This window comes from Myripristis murdjan, chromosome 10 (assembly GCF_902150065.1).
Source record: "Myripristis murdjan chromosome 10, fMyrMur1.1, whole genome shotgun sequence".
NCBI lineage: Eukaryota > Metazoa > Chordata > Actinopteri > Holocentriformes > Holocentridae > Myripristis > Myripristis murdjan.
Genome location: NC_043989.1, coordinates 22,592,667 through 22,613,885, shown reverse-complemented (window position 1 = coordinate 22,613,885; position 21,219 = coordinate 22,592,667). Strand labels below are relative to the sequence as shown.

The following is a 21,219-nucleotide window of genomic DNA, read 5'->3' as shown; positions in this document are numbered from 1 at the left end:
CTGGCCACAGGTGTATAAAATCAAGCACTCAGGCATGCAGACTGTGAAACAAGACATTTGTGAAAGAATGGGCCGCTCTCAGGAGCTCAGTGAATTCCAGCGTGGAACTGTCATAGGATGCCACCTGTGCAACAAATCCAGTCGTGAAATTTCCTCGCTCCTAAATATTCCACAGTCAACTGTCAGCTCTATTATAACAAAATGGAAGCGTTTGGGAACAACAGCAACTCAGCCACGAAGTGGTAGGCCACGTAAAGTGACGGAGAGGGGTCAGCGGATGCTGAAGCGCATAGTGCAAAGAGGTCGCCGACTTTCTGCACAGTCAATTGCTACAGAGCTACAAACTTCATGTGACCTTCAGATTAGCCCAAGTACAGTACGCAGAGAGCTTCATGGAATGGGTTTCCATGGCCGAGCAGCTGCAGCCAAGCCACACATCACCAAGTGCAACGCAAAGCGTCGGATGCAATGGTGTAAAGCACGCCGCCACTGGCCTCTAGAGCAGTGGAGACGCGTTCTCTGGAGTGATGAATCACGCTTTTCCATCTGGCAATCTGATGGACGAGTCTGGGTTTGGAGGTTGCCAGGAAAACGGTACATTTCAGACTGCATTGTGCCAACTGTGAAATTTGGTGGAGGAGGAATTATGGTGTGGGGTTGTTTTTCAGGAGCTGGGCTTGGCCCCTTAGTTCCAGTGAAAGGAACTTTGAATGCTTCAGGATACCAAAACATTTTGGACAATTCCATGCTCCCAACCTTGTGGGAACAGTTTGGAGCGGGCCCCTTCCTCTTCCAACATGACTGTGCACCAGTGCACAAAGCAAGGTCCATAAAGACATGGATGACAGAGTCTGGTGTGGATGAACTTGGCTGGCCTGCACAGAGTCCTGACCTGAACCCGATAGAACACCTTTGGGATGAATTAGAGCGGAGACTGAGAGCCAGGCCTTCTGGACCAACATCAGTGTGTGACCTCACCAATGCGCTTTTGGAAGAATGGTCAAAAATTCCTATAAACACTCTCCTCAACCTTGTGGACAGTCTTCCCAGAAGAGTTGAAGCTGTAATAGCTGCAAAAGGTGGACCGACATCATATTGAACTCTATGGGTTAGGAATGGGATGGCACTTCAGTTCATAGTATGAGTAAAGGCAGGTGAGCGAATACTTTTGGTAATATAGTGTATCTATCTATCTATCTATCTATATATAGATAGATAGATAGATAGATATAGATAGATAGATAGATATAGATAGTTAGACATATAGATATAGATATAGATATAGATAGATATAATTAATATGTCCTCCTAGTTGCTTCTATGTTGGGAGGACACAGAAGAGATTGAAGGACCATCCAGCAGAACACATAAATGTTATTTGCACAAGTAACCTTGAGTACCCTGTGGCCAGAAATTTTATGGGAATACATGAGAAAGATTCTTCTTATTTAAACGTTCAGGGCCTTGAGGTAGTCCAAAAGAGTATCTGTCAGGGTGATAAATAAAAATCTCCAATTCAAATGGGAACATTTTTTTTTTCTTTTTTAATTTGGAAACATGAAGCCATGGAATTTGCAGCTTTTGTTGAAGAAAAAGATGTGAAACCTTATTTGTAAAATATTTAGACCAATTCCAGGTGATTTGTGTTTTGTATCTGTGGTCCTCTTTAGAAACGCAGTGCTCTCACTATTCCTCCCTGCAGTCCTAATTTGTTATTGCCCTTGCCATACATACCGTTTGTTAGTTTGGGACCTTACACCCTGATGAAGGCAACAGGCATGTATGTATGTATGTATAGGTATGTATAGATTATACTTTATAATGGCCTTATTCTAGTGTATCCACCTGTGCACTACCATATGGGAATGCCTTGTTAGTACACAATATAATTGTCCAGGTGTCTGGTGAAATTTCCCTAATATTTAATATATTCAAAACAGAGTAAGGAAACAAAATAACTCCAAAGTGTGTCAACATACTGTACAGAACTACATGTTTCTACACCTGACACAATTACAGGTTGTGCTATTAAACACAATTCATTACTGATATAGGTTATCTTGTGCCTTTCTGAGCTACATGCTGGTTATAATGTTAAAAATGGTTCTGGCATATTGAGATTGTCACTCATTAACAGGTTTTTTTTTTTTTTTTTCAAGTTATTGATGGTTACACCACCCCCAATCAGCAGCTCTCTGTTTCCCAAATTAAGACAGTGCAATTCTAAATTCTAAAACTTACACCAAGCATAACATTTTCTTTGTTTTGTGCAGTGTTCATATGTACCTGCACACATATGCAGTATTTGTGGGCCTGGTGCATTGGTTATTGAAAAGGTTGTAACATGGTATGTAAAATTAAATAAGTTTATTAAACTAACAATATAATTTTTCACCAGGGATAGAATTCATACAATTCCTCTCCCAACTCTTAAACTCAGAACAGAGAACACTGGTCACAATTTGGCTGGGAAAAAAAAAAAAAAAAATCTAACATCATGTCATATAATATAATACAGCCTATCACCTTAATGCTCAGCAAGGCAATTCATTAATTATGCTAATTAAGTAAAGGAAAGAATGGGAATGATACATTACTCAGTTCTATTTGTTGTTACTTTCACTAGACTCCAGAGACCATATCATGCTGTATTTACTGTTCATATTCCACCACTGTAAACAATGTACTAAAGAAACTATACATATATTTACATTCGCTGCACTGCACTTTGTTTATGTTTTTTTGTTTGTTTTCACTTTGGGTTAGATGCTAAACTGCATTTTGTTGTTTTAGCACTTGTGCTTTGTGCAATGACAATAAAGTTGAATCTAATCTAATCTAATCTATTTACATCAAATGCTGTAATTTTTTTGAAGGTACTTCAGTTAAGACATTACGTTTGTACACTTTGACATTACACTGTATTTTGCAGTGTGCTTCACCAAGTACCTAAATAATGACATAATGTAATTTTAACTACTGGTCCATTGATGAAGACAAGGACAAACACAGTGGAAAAGGCCACTGTAAAGTGTTGAAGAAGTAAAAATATATAGACACAAAAAAAGTCAGATATTCAGTTCAGTTTGGGTAAACAAAGACAAAAGAGTCTGGTTCTAAAACTAATGCCTCTGTCCAAAATGCAGAAAGACAGTTGTCAACATATTTTAGCAACTGATGCACCATACAGTTCTAATGTAAAATAAATAGAAATATTCTAACCTCTAGAGGAGAGTCTGGTTCATCCAGGATGCTTTTCTCAGTCTGTATCCGCTGCATCGTTCCTGTTGAACTGGGCTCCATTATCAGGACATTCTGACTACCGGCTCTGCCGAACTTACAGTCACTCTTTCTGGAGTCAGTCGTCCTGCACACCTCGTAATTGTACACGTGTGGGAGAGTCCCTGTCCCCAAAGTGTCTGAATAACGTGGGGGATAATATGGAATCACCGGCAGGTTGGACTGATAAAGGATACGAGACTGTCTCCATCTGTAGATTTTCACTGATATAATAACCACCAGGCATGTGATGAACAGAAAGGAAACCACAGCCAAAGCCAAGACCAAGTAAAACGTCAGGTTGTCATTGTACTCCTTGTCCTGTGTAAAGTCAGTGAACTCCGACAGCACTTCAGGGAAGCTGTCCGCCACCGCCATGTTAACATTGACTGTAGCTGAACGAGAGGGCTGGCCGTTGTCCTCCACCACAACAGTCAGCCGTTGTTTCACAGCATCTTTATCAGTGACTTGGCGGATAGTTCTGATTTCCCCGTTCTGTAAGCCCACTTCAAACAGCGCCCTGTCTGTGGCTTTCTGCAGTTTATAGGAGAGCCAGGCATTCTGGCCAGAGTCCACATCCACAGCCACCACTTTGGTCACCAGATAGCCCACCTCTGCTGAACGAGGCACCATTTCAGCCACCAGAGAGCCACCAGTCTGGACTGGGTACAGAACCTGAGGGGCGTTGTCGTTCTGGTCCTGGATCAGTATTTTCACACTCGCAATGCTACTCAGTGGAGGAGAGCCTCCATCCTGCGCTTTGACGCGAAAATGGAAATCTTTGATCTGCTCGTAGTCAAAAGAGCGCACTGCATGGATGACTCCACTATCAGCACTGACAGACACATATGAGGAGACGGGCACACCGTTAATCGAGGAGTCCTCCAGTATGTAAGAGACACGGGCATTCTGGTTCCAGTCAGCGTCTCTGGCTTTCACTGTGAATATAGAGAGGCCTGGGGTGTTGTTTTCTACAATGAAGGCCTCATATGAGCTCCTCTCAAAGACAGGCGCGTTGTCATTCACATCTGAGATCTGTACGGTGAGAGTGACGCTGCTGGAGAGGGAGGGGACTCCCTCATCAGAGCAAGTCACAGTAATATTGAACTCAGAGGCCTTTTCACGGTCTAAATCACTGTTTGTCAACACTGTATAGAAACCATTTGATGTTGATTTTATTGTGAAAGGAATAATTTCAGGAAGAACGCAGCTGACTAATCCATTGTTGTCAGAATCAGGATCATGTACACTCATTACTGCTATCACTGTCTGAGACTGAGAGTCTTCTGGAATCTGCCGTGATGACGACATAAGATCTATTAGGGGTTTGTTGTCATTAACATCAATGATATCCACTACTAACTTACAGGAGTCTGATAGTCCCCCTTGGTCTTTAGCTTCAATATCAATTTGATACTGTTTTGATTTTTCATAATCTACGTCGCCTATCAAACGCACATCTCCGTTGATTTCATCTATTTTAAAGTGATCCAGAATACCAACTGTGCTACTGGATATTGAATATGTAACCAAGCCATTTGAACCATGGTCTTTATCCGTTGCTCTCACTGTAGTTAACAGCGTATCTTTCGGAGAATTTTCTTCCAAACGTGCCTTATATATTGGTTGAGAAAAAACGGGAGCATTGTCGTTTGCGTCTAAGACGGTAACGTAAATCTGCACCGTTCCAGACATCATTGGCTCGCCCCCATCCATAGCAGTCAGCAGTAAAGATATCTGCTCCTCTTTCTCTCGGTCTAAGGGTTTCTGTAAAACCATTTCTACCTTTTTACTGCCATCAGCTTGACCGTGCAATTTTAAAATGAAATTATCGGTAGGGTGGAGTGAATAGCTCTGTAGCCCATTTACCCCAATGTCAGAATCAAACGCCCTCTCGAGAACGAATTTTGCACCGATCATAGCCGACTCGCTTATATCAAATTTCATTGCATCCTTCTGGAAGAGAGGTGTATTGTCATTGACATCAGTGATTTCGATCGTGACCCTGTAAAACTCTATGGGGTTTTCCAAAATTATCTGAAAATGTAAAGCACAAGGTGTCACTTGGCCGCACAGCGCTTCTCTGTCTATTCTTTCTTTGATTAGGAGCATTCCTCTTTCTCTACTCAGCTCGATGTATTCCGCGTTATTTCCAGTGTGTATCCGAGCTTTCCCTGATATTAGTCTTTTAACATCTAAACCTAAATCATGTGCTATATTACCGACTAGAGAGCCTTTCGCCATTTCTTCGGGAATTGTGTAGCTGACCTGTCCGAGCACTGATGTGAGAGACATAATCGAGAAAAATAACGATACTTGCCTCCTCATTGTTCTGTCCGACATTTTTGTTGAGGAAAGAATCCTTGAAACCCTTTGGCCTATTTTCCGTAGCTTGTCGCTTTTTCCCCAAAAACAAGTGTTACGAGAATAATAGATTCAAAATCCAAAATTCCTGTGGAGAAAATGATCCACGTCTCCGTTAATTCGCCCCGTGACACGGACTGTATTAGCTCTGCATCTTCCTCATGCATTGTCTAATATGGAATTGGTGGGATATGTATGCCTGCAAGACTGCACTGACGTTTCAACTTATTGGCCTACAGCGGCCCTCTCTGTCCAGTACTCTGAATTACAGAAAACAACAAAAACTTATACTTAAAAAAAGAAAGATATAAAATCGCACAGGAAATGACTTCAGTGGCAAGTGTCGGATGTTGTCATCGAGTAAGGAAATAAAATTATCTCTTTCTAAACATGAGGGGAGAAAGAACTTGGACAGACTCTGTTTTTTATACAGACATGAACGAAATTTCTGAAATTTGTGAAGGCATTTTCAATGAAAAAAGCGGCTAGTCCAACGTGTTGTTATTAGTAACGCTAAATATCCACATTGTCGACCTCTAAAGCAGGAGATAAAAGCATGAAATTATAATAGGAAAAATAATGATAATAATGATAAAATGAATCAGTGAGTGGGGGAGTGAATGAGTGAGTTACAGTGAATAAACAAAAAACAAACAAATAACAAATAAAATAAATAAATTAAAAAAAAATCATCACGTTCACTAGTACGTGAAAACTGAGGGTGTGCAAAACTACGTGCAGCTATCACACTGTAATTGCTTGCAGTTAGTCGCTCTCCAAGGTCTTGAAGAATGGGTGAAGGGTAAAAATAAAGTTACCTTACGAGACTTAGAACATTATCCTTATTAAGCACTAACCTCTAGAGGAGAGTCTGGTTCATCCAGGATGCTCTTGTCACTCTGTATCCGCTGCATCGTCCCTGTTGAACTGGGATCCATTATCAGGACGTTCTGACTACCGGCCCTGCCGAACTTACAGTCACTCTTTCTGGAGTCAGTCGTCCTGCACACCTCGTAATTGTACACGTGTGGGAGAGTCCCTGTCCCCAAAGTGTCTGAGTAACGCGGGGGATAACATGGAATCACCGGCAGGTTGGAGTGATACAGAATGCGAGACTGTCTCCATCTGTAGATTTTCACTGATATAATAACCACCAGGCACGTGGTGAACAGAAAAGAAACCACAGCCAAAGCCAAGACCAAGTAAAAAGTCAGATTGTCATTGTACTCCTTGTCCTGTGTAAAGTCAGTGAACTCCGACAACACTTCAGGGAAGCTGTCCGCCACCGCCACGTTAACATTGACTGTAGCTGAACGAGAGGGCTGGCCGTTGTCCTCCACCACAACAGTCAGCCTTTGTTTCACAGCATCTTTATCAGTGACTTGGCGGATAGTTCTGATTTCCCCATTCTGTAAGCCCACTTCGAACAGCGCCCTGTCTGTGGCTTTCTGCAGTTTATAGGAGAGCCAGGCATTCTGGCCAGAGTCCACATCCACAGCCACCACTTTGGTCACCAGATAGCCCACTTCTGCTGAACGAGGCACCATTTCAGCCACCAGAGAGCCACCAGTCTGGACTGGGTACAGAACCTGAGGGGCGTTGTCGTTCTGGTCCTGGATCAGTATTTTCACACTCACATTGCTACTGAGTGGAGGAGAACCTCCATCCTGTGCTTTGACGCGAAAATGGAAATCTTTGATCTGCTCGTAGTCAAAAGAGCGAACTGCATGGATGACTCCACTGTCAGCACTAACAGACACATATGAGGAGACGGGCACTCCGTTAACCGAGGAGTCCTCCAGTATGTAAGAGACACGGGCATTCTGGTTCCAGTCAGCGTCTCTGGCTTTCACTGTGAATATAGAGAGGCCTGGGGTGTTGTTTTCTACAATGTAGGCCTCATATGAGCTCATCTCAAAGACAGGCGCGTTGTCATTCACATCTGAGATCTGTAAGGTGAGAGTAACGCTGCTGGAAAGGGAGGGGACTCCCTCATCAGAGCAAGTCACTGTGATATTATACTCAGAGGCTCTCTCTCTGTTCAAATCACTGTCGGTCACTAAACTGAAGAAATTGCTTGATGTTGATTTCATTGCAAAAGGAATGCTATCCTGTAAAATACACTGAACTTTGCCATTATCATTCGAATCTGGATCTTGAATGTTGATCATAGTCACAACTGTTCCTGGCTTTACATCTTCTGATATACTCGTTGATTTTGACATAATATTTATAGTTGGTGAGTTATCATTAGTGTCGAGTACTTCAATTAATACTTTACAAACGTCCGAATGGCCACCTTGGTCTGTAGCTTGCACGTAAATCTCATAGTTTCATCCTCTCATAGTCAATTTTACCAATTAATTCAATTACTCCACTGTTCTCATCAACCTTAAATAGATCTAGTGCCTCCTCAGCGACATTTGATACTGAATAGTGGATATGACCATGAGAACCTTGATCTGCATCGGTTGCGCTCACCTTAGTTAAAACCGTACCTTTCACCGCATTTTCCTTCACGTTAGCTTTGTACTCTGTTTGAGTACAAACAGGGGCATTATCATTTGCGTCTAGCACTGCAATGATAATTTGCATCGTTCCAGAGAGCTGCGGTTCGCCCCCATCTAAGGCAGTCAGCACAAGAGATAACCGTTCCTGTTTTTCTCGGTCAAGAGGTTTCTTTAAAACCATTTCAACATTACTACTTGTACCAATTCGATAAGGATTTAAAGCGAAATTGTCACTCGATTTCAGTGCATAACTTTGAAGACCATTAACCCCCACGTCATGGTCAATCGCCTTTTCTAAAACAAATTTAGCTCCAATTTGAGCCATTTCGCTTATGTCGAATTTCATTTGATTATTTTTGAAACTGGGAGCGTTATCATTAATATCGGTGATTTCGACCGTGATGCTGTAAAATTCCATAGGATTCTCGAAAATTATTTGAAAATCAAGAGCACAGGGCGTCGTCTGTCCGCAGAGCGTCTCTCTATCTATTCTCTCTTTGATAAGCAGCACTCCTCTATCTTTATTCAGTTCGATGTAGTCTTTATCGCCTGCGTTGTAAATGCGAGCTTTACCTGATTTCAACCTTTTCACATCTAACCCTAAATCCTGAGCGATGTTACCGACCAAAGATCCTTTCACCATTTCCTCGGGGATGGAGTAGCTGACCTGTCCGAGCACTGAACTGAGAGAGAGAACTGAAATAAACAACAGCACTTGCCGTGTCATTGTTCTGTCCAGTGTTTCCCTTCCCACAAATCCTAAAATTAAATCCGTAGACCTTAACTGGTTTTCAAACGTAGGCCTAAATGTCGGAGGGAAAAGATAATCCGTAATTCGCACTCCAAGAATAAACGGCCATATGACGGATATCTCCGTGTTTGATCATCTCCCTAGTCCAAAATGTACATTTTCGTTTTTTCCCCTTTCTCCTCGACAAATAGAGATAATGGGGGAGGGACTGCTGCAAATGTGGTCTGAAACGTCAGCTTGGCCAACAGCGTCCCTAAGAGTTCGCTGCACATAATTACACATAAGGTAAAGTGAACTTTTGAAATAACTATATCAAACAACAATACGCTCTATTTATTAAAAATAAATGAATAAATAAAATAAAATCATACGGCATTGTAGTTGCATCTACATGTGGACAGGTGATATGCAAAATCAATCCCTATCTCCTTGTCTCTCTGACTGACACACACAAACACCCCCCCTCCAACACACACACACACACACACACACACACACACACACACACACACCCACACACACACACACACACATATGTATAACGATATAAAAGGGGAAAGACAGAGTTTCCAAGAATATGAACAATAATGATCAAAAGTGACATTTCTAGAGCGCTACAAGGCAGAAAGACAAACAAGCTTCCCAATGCACTATTCTGTCCATGGTGCTGAAACGCAATCAACAGAGTAAAAACAGCGCAAAGTTTTCTCGGAAACCGATCAGGTTAAGTGTATTCAAATGAGCACTATATTTTGGAAGATAATGATGCGAAATAGTTTGCCACACAACCATAGAATGAACAATGAATAAATGAAAAAAATCGAAGAGGAAAAAAAATACAATTTACAGTTGCGCAAATCCAAGTTGGTTGGTTACTTTTCATTCGTTTTAAGAGATGATGATCCAGGGTTATATAAGCATTAACATGTTGTTTGTGTTTGTTTTGTGTATAGCCTCCTCTGCGAATTCAAATGAAATGAAACTATACGGAAAATATTCATAGTTTCATAATTTCACATCTTCTCATGCTTGTTGTGAAGACATACACAAAACTAACCTCTAGAGGAGAGTCTAGTTCATCCAGGATGCTCTTGTCACTCTGTATCCGCTGCATCGTCCCTGTTGAACTGGGATCCATTATCAGGACGTTCTGACTACCGGCTCTGCCGAACTTACAGTCACTCTTTCTGGAGTCAGTCGTCCTGCACACCTCGTAATTGTACACGTGTGGGAGAGTCCCTGTCCCCAAAGTGTCTGAGTAACGTGGGGGATAATATGGAATCACCGGCAGGTTGGACTGATACAGGATGCGAGACTGTCTCCATCTGTAGATTTTCACTGATATAATAACCACCAGGCACGTGATGAACAGAAAGGAAACCACAGCCAAAGCCAAGACCAAGAAAAAAGTCAGGTTGTCATTGTACTCCTTGTCCTGTGTAAAGTCAGTGAACTCCGACAGCACTTCAGGGAAGCTGTCTGCCACCGCCACGTTAACAATGACTGTAGCTGAACGGGAGGGATGGCCGTTGTCCTCCACCACAACAGTCAGCCTTTGCTTCACAGTATCTTTGTCAGTGACTTGGCGGATAGTTCTGATTTCCCCATTCTGTAAGCCCACTTCAAACAGCGCCCTGTCTGTGGCTTTCTGCAGTTTATAGGAGAGCCAGGCATTCTGGCCAGAGTCCACATCAACAGCCACCACTTTTGTCACCAGATAGCCCACCTCTGCTGAACGAGGCACAATTTCAGCCACCAGAGAGCCACCAGTCTGGACTGGGTACAGCACCTGAGGGGCGTTGTCGTTCTGGTCCTGGATCAGTATTTTCACACTCACATTGCTACTGAGTGGAGGCGAACCTCCGTCCTGCGCTTTGACAGCTAGTTGAAGCTCTTTTATTTGCTCATAATCAAAAGTGCGAACAGCATGTACAACACCCGTGTCAGAATTTATGGAAAGATACGTAGATACTGGACTTCCATTGACCTGTGTGTCCTCCAGGAGGTATGATATTCTCGCGTTTTGATTCCAGTCATAATCTTGCGCGCTCACACTAAATATTGACACCCCAGGAGTATTATTTTCAGTGATATAGGCAACATAAGTTGATTTAGTGAACAACGGCGCGTTATCGTTTACATCAGATATTTTAAGATGTAAAGTTGTTGTACTGGAAAGTGGAGGTGACCCTGAATCGGTGGCAGTAATAGTTACGTTGTATTCTGGCACGGTTTCACGGTCGAAAGCTATATCTGAAAGCAAGTTGTAGTAATTAGTCAAAGAGGACTGGATTTTAAAGGGGAGTTTCGTATCTATTAAGCATTTTATTTGTCCGTTTTTTTCTGAGTCTGAATCCTTAACATATATAACAGCTATAGTCGACCCAACAGGGACATGTTCTGAAACAGGGCTGGAGAAGGACATTACATTGATAACTGGGGCGTTATCATTAACGTCAGTAACTTCAATTATAACTTTACTTGCATCAGTCAGACCACCGTGATCTTTGGCCCCAACTCTCAACTCGTATTTTTTATCTTTTTCAAAATCAATGTTATCAGCAACATAAATTTTACCAGACACACTGTCAATTTGAAATACGTTGGCAGAGTGCCCCATTAGGTTAGAAAAACTATAAGTAACCAAACCATTAGATCCGCTGTCGGCATCTGAAGCGTTGACAGTAGTAATATAGGTACCAATGGGTGCATTTTCTGTCACGGTAGCCTTGTACATAGATTGATTAAAAACAGGAGCATTGTCATTGGCATCCAAAACAGTTATATCTATATTTACAGTACCAGATCTCTGTGGAGTCCCACCGTCCACTGCTATCAGCTTTAAAGAGAGCTGGGGATCCAGTTCTCTGTCTAAAGGCTTCTGCAATATAATTTCTGCGAATTTTATTCCATCAGCGTTTGAATGTTGTTTCAAAACGAAATTGTTATTTGTGGACAAAACGTAATTATGCAAATTGTTAACGCCTACATCGGGATCAAAAGCGCTCTCTAAGTCGAAATGTGATCCTACTGCAGCAGATTCGCTGATTTCCAATGTAATTACATTATTTTTGAAAGTTGGCGCATTGTCATTTACGTCCAATATTTCTACTATTACACGGTGGAGTTCAATGGGGTTTTCTAAAATGATTTCAAAGCTGAGGCTACAAGGTGTTACGTCTCCACAAAGCTGTTCTCGGTCGATTCTCTCATTCACGACTAGGATCCCTTTGTCTGCCTTCAGCTCGGCGTACTGAATGCTCTCTCCGGTCACGATACGGGCCCGTCCAGAGCGGAGCCTCTGCAGGTCTATCCCCAGATCTTGTGCCACATTCCCGATAAGCGAACCCTTTTTCATCTCCTCTGGGACTGAATACCGGATTTGTCCACTGACGGTGTACAATAAAAACACGAGATGTAACAGCCGTTGCCATGTATATGTGGGCCTAGAACACAAACGCCATTTCTCGCATTGGGGCCGACTCAGCTCCATGTCTTAAGGAATAAAATCCCAAGTGAACTGAACAAAAAATCCTCTTACCAGTGAAAAAAAATATGCAAGCATTCCAGTTCATAATCGGATTAATTTCTTCTTCCCGAGTTCTTCTATTTTAAAGAAGTAAATATAGCAAACATGTTGTTTTGAAGCAGGCGTATCTCCGTCAAACCCCACTCGGACAGTGATTCTTTCCTCTCCTCTACACTGCAGTTGTTACAGCACAAGATCGTTTTTTTACTAATCAACAGCGTCCCTTAGAGTCCAAAAGGTGAACACATACAATCAAAAAGCAGATCTTAATAGCAAATTACAGCTGTGAAGAATTCGGCGCCGTTGCCTAATCATAAAACTTTATATTGTACACCAAGATTGGAAAAAAAAATGACGTGGGAAAAACAATTAAACGTTTATGGTCGTCACTTCAGAATGGCAACTGACATTGCCGTGAGAGAAATAAAAATGAAACATTTCAGTTTTAAAAACTCTGAAAAAGAACAGTGGAAAACGGAGTGAATCAGACATGTGAGGTAGCCTCCAATTATAAAATATTTTTATAGCGTTGTCCTAAAACCAGAAATTTGAATCCATACAAAGACAGTACTAGTGGAACTGTCCATCATCGCCTCTCACTACTGACGGAAATGATTATTAAATGATCTGCTAACAAACTGAACTGGTTCAAAATGTAAACATAATGAAGTAAGCAAACCTCAATAGGAGAGAGCAGAGAGAGAGCTATAACACTAGCACATACAATATACAAAAAAATACATCAAACACACACACGCGCACATGCACACGCACGCACGCACGCACGCACGCACGCACGCACACACACACACACACACACACACACACACACACACACACACACACACACACACACACACACACACACACACACACCGGTTAACAGTATGCACAGGAATTGAACAAGGAATCTCATTTGCGCTGTCCATGGTGCTGAAACAGCAAACCACCAAAAGCAACTTGTCACTTCAAAACAAATGTTGCCAAACGACCTAAATGCACTATCAACAAGTGAAAAACATTTGAAGGACTGAGGTTATCCCTTCTCCTCTGAAAGGACTTCTGATTTGAGTGATTATATATTTTATAGATTAATATGATCCATCTAGAGGGGAAAAAACATAGCTTGAACAACTAAAAAAACACATATGCAATTGAACATACACTGTGGCTATCCACATTGCAGACCTGTTGCCCGTGCCATGACTGATTTCAATTCAATAAATGCAACATTTCTTCTTAAAGACACTAACCTCTAGAGGAGAGTCTGGTTCATCCAGGATGCTCCTGTCACTCTGTATCCGCTGCATCGTCCCTGTTGAACTGGGCTCCATTATCAGGACGTTCTGACTACCGGCTCTGCCGAACCTACAGTCACTCTTTCTGGAGTCAGTCGTCCTGCACACCTCGTAATTGTACACGTGTGGGAGAGTCCCTGTCCCCAAAGTGTCTGAGTAACGTGGGGGATAATATGGAATCACCGGCAAGTTGGACTGATACAGGATGCGAGACTGTCTCCACCTGTAGATTTTCACTGATATAATAACCACCAGGCACGTGATGAACAGAAAGGAAACCACAGCCAAAGCCAAGACCAAGTAAAAAGTCAGGTTGTCATTGTACTCCTTGTCCTGTCTAAAGTCAGTGAATTCCGACAACACTTCAGGGAAGCTGTCCGCCACCGCCACGTTAACACTGACTGTAGCTGAACGGGAGGGCTGGCCGTTGTCCTCCACCACAACAGTCAGCCGTTGTTTCACAGCATCTTTATCAGTGACTTGGCGGATAGTTCTGATTTCCCCATTCTGTAAGCCCACTTCGAACAGCGCCCTGTCTGTGGCTTTCTGCAGTTTATAGGAGAGCCAGGCATTCTGGCCAGAGTCCACATCAACAGCCACCACTTTAGTCACCAGATAGCCCACTTCTGCTGAACGAGGCACCATTTCAGCTACCAGAGAGCCACCAGTCTGGACTGGATATAGAACCTGAGGGGCGTTGTCGTTCTGGTCTAGAATATTTATTTTAACAGTGGCATTGCTGCTCAGTGGAGGAGAGCCTCCATCCTGCGCCTTGACAACTAGTTGAAGTTGTTTAAGCTGTTCATAATCAAATGAGCGCACTGCATGTAAAACTCCAGTTTCCGTGTTTATAGATACAAAAGTAGTTACTGGATTACCACTAACTTGTGTGTCTTCGAGAAAGTACGAGATTTTCGCGTTTTGATTCCAGTCAGTGTCCCGTGCGCTGACGGTGAATATAGACATACCTGAGGGATTGTTCTCTATGATGTAAGCATCATAACTCATTTTGTCAAACAATGGAGCGTTGTCATTTACATCAGAAATTCTTAGACGTAACGTTGTAGTGCTGGACAGGGAGGGTGATCCCGAATCAGTCGCTGTTACAGTTATGTTATATTCTGGCACAATTTCTCTGTCAAAGACTGAATCCGTTACTAATGTGTAATAATTAGTCAGTGTTGACTTTACCTTAAAAGGGATGTTGTTATCAATTGAGCACCTAATTTGACCGTGTTGCTCAGAGTCTGCGTCTTTCACATGGATTATTGCCACTGTGGTGCCAGGTGTAGCATCCTCTGGTACAGGGCTTGAGAATGACATGACATTTATTACAGGTGCGTTGTCGTTGACGTCTACAATGTCAATAAGAACTTTACCAGAATCTGTAAGACCACCTTGGTCCACAGCCTCAATCATAATTTCATATTTCTTGTCTTTTTCATAATCTATGTGCCCTACGAGTGTTATCACCCCCGTGATTTCGTCCATTTGAAAAATATCATTAAGATACTCTTTCATGTTGGAAAACCTGTATGTGATGAGACTGTTTGATCCACTGTCTGCATCTGTCGCATTCACTGTGGTAATACAGGTTCCTATTGCAGCGTTTTCCATGACAGTAGCCACATAGACTGACTGACTGAAAATGGGAGGATTATCATTAGCATCGAGGACAGTGATGTCTATATTTACTGTGCCTGATCTCTGTGGAGTCCCACCGTCCAAAGCGATGAGCTTCAAGGAAATTTTTGGCTGATTTTCTCTGTCTAACGGTTTTTGTAAAATCATTTCAGCGTATTTTTTACCATCTGGAGTTGAATGCTGCTTCAATACAAACATATCATTGGTAGTTAGTATATATTTCTGCAGTCCATTATTGCCTACGTCTGCGTCTTCTGCACTGGCTAACATGAAGCGTGATCCAAGTGTGGCCGATTCACTTATCTCGAATTTAATTTCATCCTTTCGAAACATAGGTGAATTGTCATTAATATCATTAATTTCCACAGTTACTCGGTGCAGTTCCATGGGATTTTCTAAAATCACCTCAAAGCTGAAGCTACACGGTGTTACCTCTTGACAAAGCTGTTCCCGGTCTATCCTTTCACTCACGACTAGAATCCCTTTGTCTGTCTTCAGCTCAATATACTGGATGCTCTCTGCGGTCACGATACGGACCCGACCAGAACGTAGCCTTTGCAGATCCAATCCAAGGTCTTGCGCTAAATTTCCAATAAGTGCCCCCTTCTTCATTTCCTCTGCGATGGAATACCGTATTTGGCCAGAGACAATATGTGTGAAATACGCGAGGAAGAGTATAAACGTCCATGTCGACACGCAAAACAAACGACATTTTATGGACCAAAAGTTCGACTTCTCAAACGGCATCGCGTAAAAAGGAAAAGAAAAATACTACATCAAAAGACTCAAATGCATAATCCACACAGTAGCAAGTTCAGTCGCACTACGTAGATCCTCTGTATCTTAAGCACGTCTCATCATAAATTGGGTCTTATGAAGCCCTTTCCTCTCCGCCCTGGTTAAATTCAGTCAGTAGGGGCGCTGGCTCGAATCTCAGGCAAAGCTGGTTTTCTATCACTGATCAACAGCGTCCCTTACAGCCCAAAACATGAACATCATTAACACGAGGGAAAAAGATCACCACACTGTTTATTGCAGTAACATAAGTGTATCTAAGCATAGTAATTACGAGAAGAATTACATAGCTGTTTTTTTTTTTTTTTTTTTTTTTTTTAACGTATAATATGAAAATTATGATGACTAATGAGAACAGAGCTTTTCACCTGGCTGCCCATAATGATTTATTTTATTGCTGTAGGAATATTATAACATTTGCACAGTTACTTTATATGTGTATGCGTACAGATATGTCACAGTGCTATATGCCTGTCTACTGTCTTTTTACTGTGCCTGCCCTAGAATTTCCCCTTGGGGATAAATAAAGCTTATTTATTCATTATTTGTTTGTTTGTTTATTCTTATTCTTAATATATTTTTATTTATTTTTAGTTGAATTGAACTGAACTGCCATGGTTTTGTGTTTCTTGTGTTTTGTTTGGTCTGGTTTCATGTGTTTCTTTTGCCTGGTTCTTTTTAGTGATTTCACCTGTGTCTTGTTTGCCCCTCCTAGTGCCACACCTGTCCTGAGTCTGTCTATTATCCCTGATTGTTTTGTTCCCTCCCAGTGTTTCCCTCAGCCTATCTTTTCTGTGTTCTCCTGTCTTGTGCTCCAGCCCCTTCCTCAGGCGTGTCTTGCTTGATCATTTAGTTCTTGTGTATTTAAGTCCTGTTTTGAGTTATGTTCCTTGTCTGTTCATTGTGTTATGTTATGCACTGTTTCCTGCCCAGTGTTCCTTGTGTTTCCTGCGATCCCTGTGAGTAATTAAATATGTTGTTTGCCATTGAGCATTTTTGCCTGCTTGCTCCTGCATTTGGGTCCTCCACCTACCTCCCACCGTGACATGAACTTTTGCTGAATAACAAGAGGTAGTTCAATGCTGGGTATGTGGAATTCACATTCGTGTTATCGCAATGGACTAAAAAGGCCACCAAGGCTTTGTAGTTCAGCCAACTTGTTCTACTTGTTGCAATAGTTCTAAAGTGAACTGGTCAGTAGGGAAAGATTGATTAAATGTAACAATACGAAATCTTACGCACAAAAGCAAATCTCTTTAACTTTCCTGAGAGGAGCTGTCCATTGTTCGGGGTTCTGAAAATGTGAGTCGGAGAGTAGCTATAGTTTATGATAACCTATACTGGAAACAACATATTTCATTCATGGTGAGACACTAATAATTAACATCACTGAACTCACCTCTAAAGGAGTTCCTAGTTCATCCAGGATGCTCTTCTCAGTCTTCATAGTTCCCGTTGAACTGGGCTCCATTATCAGGACGTTCTGACTACCGGCTCTGCCGAACTTACAGTCACTCTTTCTGGAGTCAGTCGTCCTGCACACCTCGTAATTGTACACGTGTGGAAGAGTCCCTGTCCCCAAAGTGTCTGAGTAACGTGGGGGATAATATGGAATCACCGGCAGGTTGGACTGATACAGGATGCGAGACTGCCTCCACCTGTAGATTTTCACTGATATAATAACCACCAGGCACGTGAGGAACAGAAAGGAAACCACAGCCAAAGCCAAGACCAAGTAAAAAGTCAGGTTGTCATTGTACTCCTTGTCCTGTGTAAAGTCAATGAACTCCGACAGCACTTCAGGGAAGCTGTCTGCCACCGCCACGTTAACAATGACTGTAGCTGAACGAGAGGGCTGGCCGTTGTCCTCCACCACAACAGTCAGCCGTTGTTTCACAGCATCTTTATCAGTGACTTGGCGGATAGTTCTGATTTCCCCATTCTGTAAGCCCACTTCAAACAGCGCCCTGTCTGTGGCTTTCTGCAGTTTATAGGAGAGCCAGGCATTCTGGCCAGAGTCCACATCAACAGCCACCACTTTTGTCACCAGATAGCCCACCTCTGCTGAACGAGGCACCATTTCAGCCACCAGAGAGCCACCAGTCTGGACTGGGTACAGAACCTGAGGGGCGTTGTCATTCTGGTCTACAATATTTATTTTAACAGTGGCATTGCTGCTTAGCGGAGGGGACCCGCCATCCTGCGCTTTTACAAAAACCTTGAAAGTCTTAATTTGCTCATAGTCGAATGATCGAACAGCCTGTAAAGCTCCACTTTCAGCATTAACAGAGATGTAAGAGGACATCGAGTTTCCATTAAACTGAGTGTCAATAAGTAAATAAGTTACGCGTGAGTTCTGCCCCGAGTCAAAGTCGTATGCTTTCACAGAAAGCGCAGAGAATCCCGGGGAATTATTCTCAATAATGTTAGCTTCATAATGTCTCTGTGCAAAAACGGGGGCATTATCATTGACATCCGACACTCTAAGTGTTAATGTCTTGTTAGTCGACAGTGGTGGCCTACCCTCATCCACTGCAGTGAAAGTTATGTTATAATCAGGATAGCGCTCCCTGTCCAGGACACCGTCTGTTACAACCGTATAATAATTTTTCAGAGATGAGCGGATAGCAAACGGGATCTTCGTGTTAATTGTGCAGTCAATTTTGCCATTTTTACCGGAATCTATATCTTTAACGTTTATGATAGCAACAGTAGTTCCAATACTTGAATCTTCGGCGATGGGACTAGAAAATGATGTTAGTGTTATTATAGGAGCGTTGTCGTTTACGTCTGTCACCTCAATTATTACTTTTGTTGATGTGCTTTGCCCACCTTGATCTTTCGCCTGCACACCGATTTCATACATTTTATTCTTTTCATAATCAATCTGCCCATTTACAGTTATGTCACCGGTATGTTCGTCCAGACTAAATAGCTCTGCAACATTATAAGACATGCGATTAAAGTGGTATGTAACACGGCCATTAATCCCTTCATCTGTATCCGTTGCACTCACTGTTATCACTAAAGTTCCTTCTGGTATATTTTCAGCTACATACGCCTTAAAAATAGATTGCGTAAAAACTGGAGCATTATCATTTGTGTCGAGGACAGTTATGCGTATTTTAAGCGTCTCCGATCGCTGTGGTTCACCGCCGTCGACAGCAGTTAGAGTGAGGAGCAGGTTTTCTTCCTTCTCACGATCTAGAGCATTAAAAAGGAACAACTGTGCATATTTAATACCATTTGGGCTGGACTGGACCTTAATGTTGAAATTAGTTGTCGGGTGCAACGTATAGCCGTGTAAAGCATTGATGCCAACATCGGGGTCGGTTGCACTCTCCTGTAATATTTCAGTTCCTGGAAGAGCAGACTCCAGTATTTCTAAATGTATTTCTTTTTCAGGGAACATAGGTGAATTATCATTAATATCCAACACCTCCACTACAATGCTATGTAGCTGCATCGGATTCATCATGATCATTTCAAAGTTCAGGCTACAGGGGGATGTCTGGCCGCAGAGCTGCTCCCTATCAATCCTTTCTCCTACGACCAGAGTGCCTTTGTCTACATCTAGCTTGATATACTCAATGTTATCGCCGTTTACGATTCGGGCGCCACCTGATTTCATTCTCTCAGCGTCGATACCTAAATCCTCTGCCACATTTCCTACAAAGGAGCCCTTTCTCATCTCCTCTGGGATTGAGTATCGAATCTGGCTGAACGCCGCTTCTATGAGACAAATAACGATGAAAATCTGTACTTGCCATTTAATCGACCGTTCGTTGCTGATAAAAGGCATACTCCCGAAAAAAAATCAGTCTTATTCCAACCAATCACATGCAAAAAAAGGCCTCACGAGCAAGAAACAGCAACTCCTCTCCGCCGCTGCACTGTTTATCCAAAATATGTAATTGAATATGGTAGTCTCAAAAACAGAATGGCGAAAATGCTCAGAAATTGGTGTTGTCGTTGGTCCTGCTCGCCATTATACACTAAAAGGAATGTAGGAGGAGTAGTTGAATTTCAAAAGCTCCACATGTGCTTTAAAGACCAACAGCGGCCCTTAGAGTATAATATGAGAATAACCACTGCCTTGTATAGAGGCAACAGAAAAAGTTGACGCATCATAATTATATCAAATACCAGCCATATCTACATCTTAAAAGTTCCTCTCTAACTCCCCTAAATCCTTAAGGACCACCTCATGAACAGTACAATGGAGCAGTAGTCACACAAACGTTGTTTACTTGCACAAAAAAGGTCAGTAGAGTAAGCTACCTTTGTTGTTCCTCAAGGCAAAAGACAATGTTTCAGCCCACATTAGGCCTCCACCAGGTCAGTTTCCATAAAGAAAATCAAAGTTTAAACACAGGTAAGGTAAAAACTACAGTGCCAGCTAAAGATTAAGTGTATGGGTCTCTTCTTTACAGCATACACAAAGAGGACACACACACTAAAAGATAAATTATTAATAAGAGTCCACAAATTAATAATAATAATAATTTAAAAAAAAGCATGTCTAATTTTATCATCAAAAAATGTCATATACTTCTTTGCCAGTTCATACAGAACAAACAACATAATACATAATATCAGGGCCAATCTGTGTGTTTTTTCCCCTCCCTTTTTTCATCCTTATTTTACTTTTTAGGGCTCAGTTCATGTACCTACATTAGTTTTTTTTTGTTTCTCTAGGTCCCCACCTCTGCACCTCCTCTATGGGGTCTTAACATATTCAAAACCTCACAAGTTTCACTCTGTCCATGCATAGTTTTTCCTGTATGACTGTTGAACCATAAAGGCAGGAAACTATTCTAGAAGAGACAGATATACCACCAACAATGCTATGCAGATACAAGATGTTTTTGAGTGAAAGACTCGGAGCTCACTTTTTCCTCATCTGGACAGTGTCTTGGTCATACCGTAACTATTTTTTGCAGTATTCTTCTACATTTAAAACTCAGTTTAATGCCAGCCACATTCTCTTGAGAACTCAATGATATGACTGAGTTAAGGCAAGGCAGTTTGAAGGAAAGTGCATTAAAA

The 21,219-nt window shown here is 42.0% G+C and overlaps 5 protein-coding genes and 1 pseudogene across 5 annotated transcripts in view; all 6 read right to left on the bottom strand.

The window, feature by feature from the left end:
* LOC115366762 (protocadherin gamma-C5-like) overlaps positions 1–21,219 on the bottom strand; it is a 256,394-nt gene that overhangs the window by 131,333 nt on the left and 103,842 nt on the right. The window lies entirely within an intron of this gene.
* On the bottom strand, positions 1,999–5,800 carry LOC115366945 (protocadherin beta-16-like). Its single transcript, XM_030062614.1, has 2 exons — positions 3,223–5,800; positions 1,999–2,004 (listed from the first exon to the last, which is right to left on the bottom strand). Exons 1-2 carry the CDS (start codon positions 5,620–5,622, stop codon positions 1,999–2,001), a joined length of 2,406 nt encoding a protein of 801 aa, XP_029918474.1. The 5' UTR covers positions 5,623–5,800.
* LOC115366944 (protocadherin gamma-A1-like) lies at positions 6,489–9,162 on the bottom strand (annotated as a pseudogene).
* LOC115366943 (protocadherin gamma-A10-like) lies at positions 9,902–12,397 on the bottom strand. Its single transcript, XM_030062613.1, has one exon. The coding sequence runs from the start codon at positions 12,395–12,397 to the stop codon at positions 9,902–9,904; it is 2,496 nt and encodes an 831-aa protein (XP_029918473.1).
* Positions 13,651–16,451, bottom strand: LOC115366940 (protocadherin gamma-A3-like). The gene has a single exon (XM_030062609.1). It carries the CDS (start codon positions 16,120–16,122, stop codon positions 13,651–13,653), a length of 2,472 nt encoding a protein of 823 aa, XP_029918469.1. The 5' UTR covers positions 16,123–16,451.
* LOC115366766 (protocadherin gamma-A4-like) lies at positions 16,946–20,013 on the bottom strand. The gene has a single exon (XM_030062385.1). The coding sequence runs from the start codon at positions 19,970–19,972 to the stop codon at positions 17,531–17,533; it is 2,442 nt and encodes an 813-aa protein (XP_029918245.1). The 5' UTR covers positions 19,973–20,013; the 3' UTR covers positions 16,946–17,530.